Source organism: Nematolebias whitei, chromosome 9 (genome assembly GCF_014905685.2).
Source record: "Nematolebias whitei isolate Nwh7 chromosome 9, NemWhi1, whole genome shotgun sequence".
Taxonomy (NCBI): Eukaryota; Metazoa; Chordata; class Actinopteri; order Cyprinodontiformes; family Rivulidae; genus Nematolebias; species Nematolebias whitei.
The window spans coordinates 38,249,635-38,263,094 of NC_056506.1; the positions used below are offsets into that span (position 1 = coordinate 38,249,635).

Sequence of the window (13,460 nt, forward strand, 5' to 3'; positions counted from 1 at the left end):
TTGTATTGTATTGTATTGTATTGTATTGTATTGTATTGTATTGTATTCTATTGCTTTATTAAAAGTTTTCCATGTCAAGTATGCAACAGCAGATTTAGACCAAAAGAAGCAATAAAAATCATCTAACGCAAAAAAATAGTTTAAGAATCGCTTTTCAGTCAGAGCTCTGGACTTGAACTTCTCTGTGGTAATCATGACGGCAACCAGAGAGGAGTCTGTTCGATTAAATTGGGATTACACGTCTCCACGCTACAACACGTTAACTGGGTATTTTTTGTCTTCTAGGTCAATAAAAACCATAGTCAAATAGATCAGGAGTAACCAGCATTCTTTTTTAAAACTCCTTGGAACTTCGACACCCTCATCACATTCCTTGCACTTTTCTGATACAGGAAAAACAAACAGGGATAAGAAGGGAAAAGAGGTTTTGTTTGTTCACTGCATTTTTTACATTTCTTCTTCTGATTGTTTTGTTTCGCAGACTGAAGGAACAACAGAGTTATCGTTTCCAAATTCAAGGTTTATTTTCATTTCCTATAAGCAAGAGATCAATTAAACTCTTGGTGAGGATGTCGGCACACAGAGTTGTTCATAAGAGTCCATCTTTATTTATGGTGGAATAATCTAAGCATGGAGGCTTAGCTTTGAATTTTTATTTGTGTCTGGTATTCAAGAGGATCTGCTGGTATGTTGAAACTTCTGGGATATTAGTGAGAGCTGATTATTTGGCGGCACAGAAAAAGGCAGCATGGTTTTATGTTGTTTCACACGAACACCTCTCATCAGAAATATAAATTTCAGTCGAGGTCTTTTTTTGCACTTTGAATTAGTCTTAGCTCTGTGATGGATTGATCTGTCCAGGGAGGAGCTTCCATCTATTTCAATGACAGCTAGAATCAGCCTCATCCTTCCTGCAATCATAAACAGAACAATAAATAAATAAAAATAGTGTGACAAATGAATAAATTACTTTTATTTTAACAATATGATGAAATATGAGACATAAAAGTATGGATGTTTAAAGGTAAACTGGGAATTTCAATGAGTTTCATTCAACAAAAATATAAATTTGAATCAGGTTTTGTTAGAATTACTGTAATTTAATTGATGTCCATCTATCCATGCATCCATTATCTTTTACCCGCTTCTTCCTTTTTGAGTCACAGGGGTCACTGGTGCCTATATCCAGCAGTCACCGTGCGAGGGGCGGGGTACGTCCTGGACAGGTCTCAGTCCATCACAAGGACACAGAGACAAACGAGACAAACAACAATTCACTCTCTCACTCACACCTAGGAACAATATAGAGTTACCAATCAGACTAACATGCATGTTTTTGGTCTGTGGGAGGAAACCAGAGTACATGGAGAAAACCCACGCATGCACGGAGAGAACATGCAAACTCCACTACAGGGTGACCCCCACCCCAGCTGGGATTTGATCTGGTGACCTTCTTGCAGAGAGGCAGCAGCTCTACCAAGTCAACCATCATGCTGCCTTAATTGATGTCTTTATACAAAACTCCCAAGGTAAGGTCCAAGATACCCTAGAAGGTAAAACAAAAATTATTATTATTATTTATTTTTTGCTCTTTTTTGTTTTTAGTTTGCATCTTTAGTGCAAAGCACAAATTACAATTACTTTGATAATTGGTCAGTAACCCGATGTATTTAGTGTTTGTGACACACTGTGTTGCTAAAAAAAAAAAAGGATTTTGTAATTTTCTGTCATTTTAAAAATTCTAGTGTAAGCTGTTATTGAACTGACTGACTGATGATTCAGCAAGTTTATGAGAAACGCTAAACTCCTTTTCATAACAGCATGATTCAGTCATCTGAATGGCTTCTTGCAGAATATGTCCTTTTGAATCTCTGACTCAAACGAATATCACCATAGTTAAAAATGAACCATCGTTACATGAATTAAAGCTGGTCCAGATATTCAAAAATGTTATTTTTATGTGTGTAGGTTTTTTTTGTTGTTGTTGTTGTTGTTTTTTAAGGATAAGACACTGTCCTTGACTGATGTTGCTATCTAAAACAATCTGAACAAGCTAAGCAACGTAATCTCCATTTAAGAACATGACGATAACAAGAAGTTTTAAAAGCAGGTTAAAATTACCAATAAATTAGGATAATTCAGAAAGAACAATTACATTTGTATGTGCTGGCTGGGGGTTGAAGCAGGAGGGTAAATGTCAGGAACAGTATGTAATAAATCACTGCAAAAAGAATATTTTACAAACAAAATCACGCATTTCAGAAGCATAAAAGTTCCATGAATGACCTAATTGCTATTTGATCTATGAGTTGGGGACTATGCAGCTCAATTTTCTGAGCTGAAATTGCACTTTTTTATACCAGTAGCACCACTAGTAATTATGTGAAGAGTGTTTGTACACTTGTTGTCATCCTCTTACAGTGCTGTTATTGCTAGTATCACTCAACCCTCTGTGAATAGCAAGCAGCCATGATCCTCTTTTATCATGTGAACAGCTAGTTTTGGCAAACTGGTTGATCCACTATGATAAGGGGCCATTTATAATTGCAGCTCCTCAGACTAAAGAAGTACTTTGGATAAAAGACTAAATGTTTCAACAAGGTGTTTATTTTATTATTATTATTTTTTAATATGTCCAGAGGACCTGACTTAACATTGTTAGATTTTTCTGCCTGGATTATTGAGCATGCATCAAGATGTTTTATATTGTTGTCTGTTAAAATTAAAAGCATGCATTTGTGCAAATGTTTTTGACATACATTTATCTGTTTGATTTTTTTTTTCTCAGCATTTTTTAATTAGTTTTAAAAATTATAGCTTTAATTTAAGAATACTATTTGCATGGAAATACTCTCAAAAATCCGTTTCTAATTAGTTGTCATAATATTTTCCATTATTTGTTGCAGAGAGTCCCTCGGAGATGACGTGATCGTTTGGGTGGTCTTGTAAGAGACTTGTGGAGGGGGGTGGAGGGGGCTGAAACGACTGATTGGGAGTTGTCTGTTTTTTATCTGATTCCCCTTCAAGTGCTGTCAGTGATCCTTACTCCTGGAGTAACAAACAAAAGTATCCATGTTGTGACATATTAAGGTCAAATTGAAGTTAAAGTGGTTCAAATTTGCCTGAATTGAAGCCAACATGTTCTGACATTGAGCTCTAACAGTCAGTCTCTGTAGTCAAACTGTTACTGCTTGAATAAGAGGAAAATTTACCTTGGGATGCAGCTATTTAAAGGCACTACTCTACAACTCACAAAAGTCCAAAGACCAGAGAGTGTTGCACAGGGAGGTGTCGGGAGAGCGGAGGAGGGAGGGTGAGGAAGCAGAGGGAGGGATGTGTGAGACCAGTCTTTTGGATTTCTCATTAATTCAGTGTGACCCTCTTTCAGTTTTTTTTTTTTAAGCCCGCCCACTGACCATTATCAGCACGGGCCTTATATATGCAGCCTGTTGCTGTTGTTTGTGCGCATGCAAACTTTGCAGAGGAGCAGCTCAAACTTCGCAGCCAACCCCATCAAACACCATGAGAGAGTTCAAGAGCAAGGAGTTCTGGAGGGCCGTTCTGGCCGAACTGGTCGGCATGACCCTCTTCATCTTTCTCAGCATCTCCACGGCCATTGGGAACCCCAACAACAGCAACCCAGACCAGGAGGTGAAGGTGTCACTGGCATTTGGACTTGCCATTGCAACACTGGCCCAGAGTTTGGGGCACATCAGTGGAGCCCACCTGAATCCTGCGGTTACACTCGGGATGCTCGCCAGCTGCCAGATCAGTGTGCTCAAGGCAGTGATGTACATTGTGGCACAGATGTTGGGTTCAGCCCTGGCCAGTGGTATCGTGTATGGAGCGCGTCCAAATAACACCAGTGTCCTGGGGCTCAACTCTGTAAGTATTTCTCATATTGCTGTTGTTCAGTCTTTTTTTTTTTAAACAAAGGAGTCCTGAAACAATCATTTTAAATTTGGTTTGCTGCAACTCTAAAGTGTTCCCATAAGGGAGACTAGCTTTTGCAAGAACGTAAATGCTGAATTTACAGAATTTATATCAGAATTTGGTTGATGTGTCATTGCTTATTGTCGAGAAGTGATGACAAATAGTTAAAGCATGCTACAAAGAAAAGAGCTGCAAAAACTTTAAAACTGAAACATCCACATTCAGCTCATTGATCTCTGCATTTAGATGCTTTTTTTTTTTTTTTTTTGCTGAACTTTTCCATAACTTTCATCTGAATTGCCAATTTGGCACTTGGACATTGTGTCAAATTTCCATCAGACATTTGGGACGATGCCAGCAGCTACTAAATGGGAAATGGTGGCGGTGATCAAGGGAAACCATTCATCTAAATAAAACTGAGTAACGAGCGCTGTTGTTTTTTTTTTCTCCTCCAACTCTCACAGCTCAACGGTGTCACCCCCAGTCAAGGCGTGGGCATAGAGCTTTTGGCAACCTTCCAGCTTGTGCTGTGTGTCATTGCAGTCACTGATAAAAGGCGGCGTGATGTCACTGGTTCAGCTCCCCTGGCCATTGGCCTCTCGGTCTGCCTGGGACACTTGGCAGCTGTAAGTTGTACCTCAGGGTCATCCTGAAAACAGTGCAATGTTTATCCAGAACTAGGTACACAACACTTTAGCTAGGCTAACCTGGAGAAAACACCACAAGGCTCACATTTATACAGCAACACTGATGATTTGTTGGTCCTTTTTTTTTTTGCAGATCAGTTATACAGGCTGCGGCATCAACCCCGCCCGGTCCTTTGGTCCAGCTTTGATCCTGAACAACTTTACAGACCACTGGGTAAGTCGGAAAATGAAACGCATGTGCATTTGCAAATTTGTTAAGCTTAAATAATTCAGTTACTCACTGACAGATGAAACAATTACACAAGTTAACGAGTTATGGTCTAATCAATATCCAGTTTGCATTGGACACTGGTATAAGAAAACCTTTTGACCTTGCCTGGATTCTCGTTTCCTTGTGTGGAAAAGAACGTCTTGCCCAGAGAATGATCGGAGTTGTCTGTTCCAGGTGTACTGGGTGGGTCCGATGTGCGGTGGGGTAGCAGCGGCGCTCATTTACGACTTCTTGCTGTCCCCCAAATTTGATGACTTCCCTGAGCGCATGAAGGTGCTGGTTAGTGGTCCAGTTGGCGACTATGATGTCAACGGAGGGAACGACGCTACCACTGTGGAGATGTCGTCGAAATAGTTACAAACATTTAAAGCCAATGTACATGTCTATACTCTTGTAAAAAATATACATACAAAAATTACAACAAGTCTTGAATTCAGTGTAGTATATTAACATTTTGGTGTTATGTTGAAATACCATTGAGGATTGTTTTCTACGGGTCATTTTAGTGTCACAATCTAATTCACTCTTTTTTATTGACCCAGTACTAACTTATCATCCAAACCGCAGCTTGAATACGCACGTTTGGATTGAAGGTCTTAACAAAGCAGAGTGTGAAACGTTGTTCCCTTATCAGTATTCGGTGTGTTGAGCCATATGTTTTGTATATTTCAGTATATCTGTGTCACTTCTTATTTTGAATGAAGAATATGTTCTGTGTGCACTTAAATGTCTTTCACTTTTATAAGTAAAATAAAAACACTGGGTGTGAAAAGGTGTTCTTTTGTTCTTCACTGATGTAAAATCACCATAAACCCACAAACATTTAGATGTTTTAGATCTTTGTATTTCTGCTGCTCCCTCTTCAGGGCTCGCCACAGCGAGTCATCCTCCTCCATCTCACTCTGTCCTCACTCCATCTACCGCCATGTCCTCTCTTAACTGTGCAAATAGAAAGTCAACGCTTCATATAACGCATCAACAAAACACAAAGAGCAAATAAAGTATTGCAGGGACACAGTACACACTATTTGTACCCAAAATGTACAAATTAAAACTGAGGTTGAAGACATCCAAGGCTTGACCAACTGATCATTTGCTTAAGAATTTATCAAACAGCAAATAAAAAAGATTAATCACTAATCCACAAATCAAGCATAAATAGCATCAACAACAAACAAGAAAGTATCTTCACCTATGACTTTCAAAGTGATCAGCCTTTTTTTCTTCTTGCTGCTGAATGAATCTCATCCCTGACGAAGAACTTCAATGGTACAGTCTAGAGCAGGGTTATTCAATTGGTGGTCCGTGGGCCAGAAGTGTCCCATGGGTGACTTCAGTCTGGCCCACCAATGAGTTCATAAAAAAAAAAATTGTGGTGGGGCAAGGGGGTGGTCTGTTAATTGCATTTATGATTCAATGCAACAAAATAAACACATTTAAAAGGTAACAGATCATTGTAAAACTTGGTTTATTTACATAATGACTTTAATTGCTGGATGTCCGGCCCCTGAGTTTTCAGTAACCGTGGCCCCCTGAGCAGTTTAGTTGAAAAGCCCTGGTCTAGAGACTTTAGTCCAATGAAATTTGGCAATAAATAAAAATGCAAACAAATAAATAAAAGTTTTACAATATGAGGACCAATAAAGAAACAGACAAAGATGTTTGTACAGGAGTACTCAAAGAATGCATACAAGAAAAAAAACATCTCTATGATGAAGAGTTAAAGTTTGAGTTTTAAAGTTTGTTTCACAGGAAGCACATGGCTACATTTAGACATGCATGGGTTTTGGAGTTTGCAGCCATTTAAACCCTCAACAATAAATTGAGAAAAGTTTACATGTGTATTTTTTTCTAAAAAAAAAAAAAAAAAAGTTGAAAAGATCACTTGAAAATGATGCTCAGAAGTTTAAAATACAATAAATCAAAAAATCAAAACCAATAACTGAATCTAATGGCAAAGTTTTCCATTATAACATTATACAGTATTTCTCTTCCCCCTCGATATGTTTGTAGAGATTAGGTATAGATTAAGGATAAAAGTGATGAAAAGGAGTACTAAAATGGACAAGGAATGTGAAAGTAAATCTGGAAGAGATCTGCTGAAAAAGGCTGAGCTGTGCTGACTGACAGCAGAGAGCCTGCCAGGTGATTAAAGGTGTTGTTGCTCCTGCACCTCAGCATGGTAGCTTCGTGGGTTTCATAAAATCTGATTCTTTGTTCGAGAACTTTTTTTATTTGTGGCTTATAAAATAGAAAAGAACTGCCCTTAATTTTGACATTTAGTTTGCAACATATCAGTAGATGAAACAGGATGTTGAATTTGAAAGATTTCCTTCACTCCTAATGGTGAAAGGCATCGTGGTTGGAGGGATCATTTCTGCTCCTTCTGTCACTCGTTTATCCACATTTGTCTGTTTTTAATCCGTGACAATCTTAGTTTGTGAAAACTTGCGGAGGTTTATGTGTTTCCTTAAACATAAATTAGCTGTTTGAGCAAAACTTTAATAACTTGCAAGTTGACTGAATCAGTGGTTCCCAACCCTGCTCCCTGAGGAACACCCTCCTGCATGTTTTAGTTGTTTCTCTGCTCCAACACACCTGATTTGTATGAAAAGGTGATGAACAGGCTTCTGCTGAACTTAAGGAAGTATTTAAACACAGAATCAGGTGTTGGAGTAGAGAAACAACTATAGCATGCAGGGTGGTGTTCCTCAAGGATCAGGGTTAGGACCACTGGACTAAATTAATTACATCAAAGCCTCAAGGATTAATTTGTTTGTTAATAACACTTTCTCTTCACTGTAACACTGGAAAATCTCAGCTTGTTGTGCTGGATACCACTTTGCTCTGTCTACTTCAAGGATTCAAGGTTCTTTATTTGTCATTTGCACCACATGTGGTACATGTGGTGGAACGAAATTGTGTACACAGGGTCCCAGTTACATACTAACAAAAGTGAAAACCCCCAAGCCAAATTGATATTAGATTAAGAGGAGACAGGCAGAATTTAAATGTCTTCACCTTGTGTTCTAGAAACAAGCGGCCTACTGAGAGTTGATGGGCTGGCTTTGTATCCATGCCCAGGATAGAGCCCAGATTTTAATTTTGTTAAAGTGATCATATATTAATCCTGCTCGTCCTGCACGCTCTGCTGTCACCTCAGCCCCTCGGATCAACTACTATCACTCTCACCAATAATCCTGTTCATATTCCTGTGTTGTTTGCACAGGAATGATAAGCTGCCTGTTTTAATTCATGGCCTGCATATGGAGTTTATTTTTATCTAGTCCAGTTTTGATTTGTTTGCCTTTGCTCGCCTGCGGGCAAATCTGACCTGATGAAGGACTTTTGCTACGTCTCCTCTGTTCACTTCTGTTTTTCTTTTATTTGGCTCTCTGCTCTTTCTGCTGCCTATGAACCCTATTGTATCAAGCTGATCTCATTTTGGGCGGATCTCCTCTCTTATGAAATATTGTGATTCATTAAAGAGATTATCACTTTCGGCCCAAAAGTCAAAACCTGCTGTTTGCAGGATTTTTAGACCATCAAAGCTCTTGGTGTGAGTTTTTATTGAGAAACTATAAAGAAAAATCTTTAGATTTGCACGTATGTGCCCCATCGGTCATTCCTTGAGGTTCTGTTTACATGTGAGGCCTCACGGTTTTCCATGAGATGTGAGTAACCTTCCTTTTCATTGTTTGAGTTGTTGAGCTGCATGTGTATTGATCGCCCTCTTTTTTCACTCCTGTTTAACTTTCCTTCCTCTCCCTTTCTCTGCTTCCACTTACACTAAGGCGCACTTCGGAAACTACTGCACCTTTAAATCAAATGAAAGAACTTGCCATTTAAGTGCCATTTGTGACTTGGTGTATAATTGTAAATGTGATTTGCAATCCAGGATTACGTCACATCTAGAAGTATTCGTTCCAGGAGGGACATTTCTTTGAATTCTCAGACATAAATTTACAGGGCATTCAATTTTTTTTTTTTTTTTTTTTTTGACGTAGTCTGTTTTCAAGGAAGTCCTGGATTTCCTAGAATTTCAGCTCCTTTTTCAAAGGATTCTGGGTCCTTTTGGCTTCGCTTCTCTATATTTCCTAATTTATTCAGAAAAATTATTTATGCTAACATATATTTTAGAAAACTTTATAACTCCATTGAATCAAACTTGACTTGTGAACCGTTGGAGACTTCCTGCTGCCTGCGAGGGCTCTCTCTCGTGTTAGTCTATGTCACGCTGGGTGGTAACAAACCATTTAACAGTTCTAAGAATAGTGTGATGGGAAAATCACATTTGCTAGATAATATTTGAATAAGAGGCTTATTTAAGGAAAGCAGCAGAGGCTCAGTGGTAGTCCTTTGCTGTACAGAACAACAGCAACTGGGAATGTAATCTTCTGGCCCTCAGTTCAAACTTTTGACCAAGAATCTGATCGTCAGCTGCAAACGGACTCAGTGAACAACAAAAACGTCACCAGGTAGCAGGATTTATTTGTGCTTACACTTGCAAATTAATTAAATTATTGTATTTTTTTAGATGCACAGAAAGCAGAATAATTTGACTTTATTTTACAGATTTGTATTGATTAAACACATGATCTGCCTTGTCTTGGATTTTTTCCTCAAAAGGTGTTGACCTCATGACTGACAGGATTACTGCTGCATCACGGCGCCTACATTTTTAAGAGCAATTGTTGTCTTTGGAAGATTAGATTTTATTACTGGAGAAGTGTTTTGTTCTTCGTTACATCTGAAAGTCAGAGGCTGTGAACATATGATACGGTGCTCCCACTGGCACAGGATTAAAGTTTTAATAAGCTCTAAAAGTCCCATTAACCAGGGAGTTTTCCAGTAAGTCAGTTAAAAGCTACTTTTTGCTCTGACCAGTCGATCAGAGAAAAGTTTGTGCAGCAATGATGGCAGAGAAAGTTGTGTGAGGCAGTTTTTTTAGCACTTTATAAAGTTTTTTGTACCATAACTCATTAATACCAGTTTGATCTGAATGTAATCGCAGTAACTGCCTCTCGATCCGGTCACTTCCACATGATTCAGACCCTTTCTGCTCGTTTCTGTTCCACGAAGTCTCACTCACCAATATGTAGTCCTGTTTCTCTTTTTTATCATTTCAGCAGAGACAACCTGCTTGCTTTAATATCTGCCCTGCCTCTGGGTTTTGTGTTGTGTTTTTGAGCTCTAGCCTCTTTGCAAATCATTTATGTGATTGATAATGTTTTTAAAAAAAGCTTAGCATTTAATGATGTAAAAGAAAACCGAAAACAAACTGTTCAATTGCCTGTTTTTGCTTGATAACAGGATTAAGTGAGCCACTAAGTCGTGTCCTGGATCACAAGTTTTTCTCTATTCTGCTCATCAACTCATATGGAGCTGTACAAAAAGTGGTTGATCTTGATTATTTGATATTGACACAAACTGAATGACTACCATATTTTCCGCCGTACATGTTGCACCGCCCTATAAGTCGCATCAGTCCAAATATGTCTAATAAAGTGGAAAAATCCATAAATATGGCTTTGCATCTATTATGCGTCACTGTTAACGTGTTGCGTTTGTTCCGTGTCACCGCTGACAACCCGGAAATGTGGGCCGATGTTGTGCAAAAGATTGATTGGCTGCCAAATGGCGGCGGCGGGAGCATGCACGAGGACTTTAACAAGAATTTAACAAGATCAACACTTAAAAACAATTATCTGTTTGTTTGAAATTATAGTAAAGGTGTGTCCCAGTCTAACTTTTGCTTAATAAATGCAGTTTGATGATCAAATCAGCTGCATTGCAAAAGTACTCGCTGCCTCAGTGCTCTGGGAACACGCAGAGAGGAAGGAAATCAGAAAAGAGGAACGCTGGGCATTTCTTCCAAATTTAACAAGATAAGCACCTAAAAACAATTATTTGTTTGCTTGACGTTATAGTAAAGGTGTGTCTCAGTTGAACTTTTACTTAACAAATGCATTTCAATGATCAAATTAGCTGCATTTTGCCAGGGTGGCGCAGCGAAATTAAGCTGATTTGACGGTTGCAGTCTATGGCAAACCAATTGTGTCATTAATAGCTGGTGAAGATTCTCAGTCATCCAGTACATGGTAAATTCAAAACGTTCAAGACAAAAACGATAAAGTATAAAGTAAAGTATAATAAATAAAGTCCAGTTGTTTTTGTCTTGAACTTTTTTCAATTTGTCATTAATAGCCACTTTTTTCCATTACATTATACAACAGCATGCCAAAGACTCGAGTGCCATCTAGTGGCTGAAAATGGTAGTGTTCAATATTTTCAGTCAGAATAAATGAAAACGGTCATATCGCAGCCAAAAATTTCTTTATACATATGGGAAAAAATCTATAAAGACATCACTTCAGCTTATAAGTCGCAGGGCATGTAAATTATGCAAAAAACTGCGACTTATAGGGCGAGAAATGCGGTATATTCAGAGCAATTGCTGCAAATTAGTGACAGGCTAAAAGTCCTCAATGCAACAATTACATTGTTTGATATGTAACTTTTTTGGTAGTCGTTATTGTTACTGTTTAAATAAAATAAAATTACAGTCCAAAAATAGCCATCAGGTTGTTGTTGGAGCTTTTTAGTTAATTGGCAAGTGGGACCTTTTGTTTTGTTTTTGTTTTTTTCCTAACTGATTTTTTAGATTTATGCACATAAAGGTAGTTGGTTAGGGAAATAAATTAGCATTTAGGTTTAATTGGAAATTATCATTTGTTATGGTAAAAGAAAATATATGGCTTGCATTAAAACCCATTGATATTGCATACAAATGTGATTTTTTTTTTTTTTTAATGGTTTACTGACTGAGTCCTGACCCATCTGTGTGGCATTTTACACAGAGACAATATAAAATGATAAAAACAACTGTTCTCATATGCGAGTTTGTCAGAGTATTTTTTATTGTGGCCTACGTGTCAGTACAAAAGCTCAAGCTCAGCTGTGACTGACAATATTAGTATGTGACAGAGCTTTTTTTTGCACAGGGTGACATTCAGTGTCTGCCTCCCTCAGGGAAACCTTCACTCTGGTTTCCAGTTAAGGTCATTAAATGCTAAAGGGTTAAAGGGTTAACATTTGAGATGCTGTTGGCTCCAAAACGATCATATATGTGCAATATTTAATCAAAATGTAGATGTGTTCAGCAGTAAACTGCATTTTGTTATTAAACTCTAGAAGGAAATTCAACAAACACTAAATGTACAAATGAGATCATGTTTGCAATATAAGAACAATTAAGGAGCGGTGTAGCCGAAGGCAGAGGTTAAACTTTGAAAGATTTATTCTTCCTTATGACATGAAGACAAGAAGGAGTGTGACATTTTGACCTATCAGTTATTTTAAACGTAAAAAGCAGAACCGGAGCGTTGTTTTGTCATGATTTCCAAAGGTCGAGTTTTCTTCGCAGCAGCGAATGACTGATGTCAACTTCACTGCGATCAGCCCAGCATGACGCGTGCTTTAAATAGAACAAGTGAACTACAGGACAGGAGACGCATTTGACATGACTTCAGCGTGAAGTTTGTCTTTTACATGAGACCCTGAACAGACATGGGTGGAATTTCCTATCCATCCATCCATTTTCTACCATTAAAGGTCATTTTCTGTTATATTTTGTGAAACAGCTTTCATTTTTCATCACAGCTCACATTTAGCACGGCATCATTTTAAAACACTTTATTTTCGTTGCCAATGTAACAGCTCAACTTTTGTTTTGATGAATGGCTGTAAAGTCCTCCTTGGCACAGCCCAAATATTTAGAACAGATTCAAGTTCAGGAATCTGTGGTGAGTAATTAGTTCATAAAAATGATATTTTATGCTGGCTGGATAACTGTTTCATGGTTTATGTTCAACAGATGTTGAAATCACCATCTCATGTGATATAGTTGTTTAAATCAGGGGTTCTCAAACTTTTTGGGTTGAGGGACCCCTTACAGGGGAGAAAAAGTTTCAGGGACCCCCCCTATAACCAAGGCTGGCCCAAAGCATAAGCAAACTAAGCGACTGCTCGGGGCCCCGGGGGGCCACTAGGAGCCCCCCCTCCAAGTGGAATAGATTTTTTTTTTTCTTTATGATTTCTATGTGATTCTATTTAATATTTTAAGTTCAGCTTTTGTAAATTGTTGCATACATTTACATAGTTTTAAGAACTAATGATTCAACTTTAAATGTCTTTTTTAAACCATTGTATGTGGCTTCAAGTAATTGTTCATTTACATTATTTATTTCCTTGATGTTTTAGTTTTAATTTAATTTTATTTTGTCTGTTTTTGCACAATTTAATTTATTTTTATGCATCTAAGTCATTTTATCTGTTGTTTGTTGTTGATCTTGCACTAGAAATTATGTTAAACATTACTGCTGCAGTTCTTTGGAAGATAATAAACCAGATGACACTTTTGCTGTAAAATACATTGCATACTGGTGTTATTCTTTTTTTGTTTGTTTGTTTTGTTATTTATATCACTAGATCATGTGTCAAACTCAAGTCCCGTGGGCCAAATCCGGCCCACCATAACCATTTCTGTGGCTCTCTACACAGAGGGCCCAGGAGCAGAACTTTTTTTGCTTAGGGCCCAATGGAGGCTT

At 38.0% G+C, this 13,460-nt stretch overlaps 1 protein-coding gene across 1 annotated transcript; it reads left to right on the top strand.

Annotated features, from left to right (window-relative positions):
* The first annotated feature begins 3,451 nt into the window (after positions 1 to 3,451).
* On the top strand, positions 3,452 to 5,623 carry LOC119414679 (aquaporin-1). The gene is made up of 4 exons (XM_037681780.1): positions 3,452 to 3,885; positions 4,398 to 4,559; positions 4,714 to 4,794; positions 5,026 to 5,623. The coding sequence occupies exons 1-4, from the start codon at positions 3,523 to 3,525 to the stop codon at positions 5,203 to 5,205; spliced, it is 786 nt and encodes a 261-aa protein (XP_037537708.1). The 5' UTR covers positions 3,452 to 3,522; the 3' UTR covers positions 5,206 to 5,623.
* The last annotated feature ends 7,837 nt before the right edge of the window (positions 5,624 to 13,460 follow it).

What these genes read in the sequence shown, in the direction of transcription:
- LOC119414679 (XM_037681780.1), top strand. Translation starts at nt 3,523, where the DNA reads ATGAGAGAGTTCAAGAGCAAGGAGTTCTGGAGGGCCGTTCTGGCCGAA. An exon ending in GCCTGGGACACTTGGCAGCT is followed by an intron (nt 4,560 to 4,713) that starts GTAAGTTGTACC and finishes TTTTTTTTGCAG; the next exon opens with ATCAGTTATACAGGCTGCGG. An exon ending in ACAACTTTACAGACCACTGG is followed by an intron (nt 4,795 to 5,025) that starts GTAAGTCGGAAA and finishes TGTCTGTTCCAG; the next exon opens with GTGTACTGGGTGGGTCCGAT.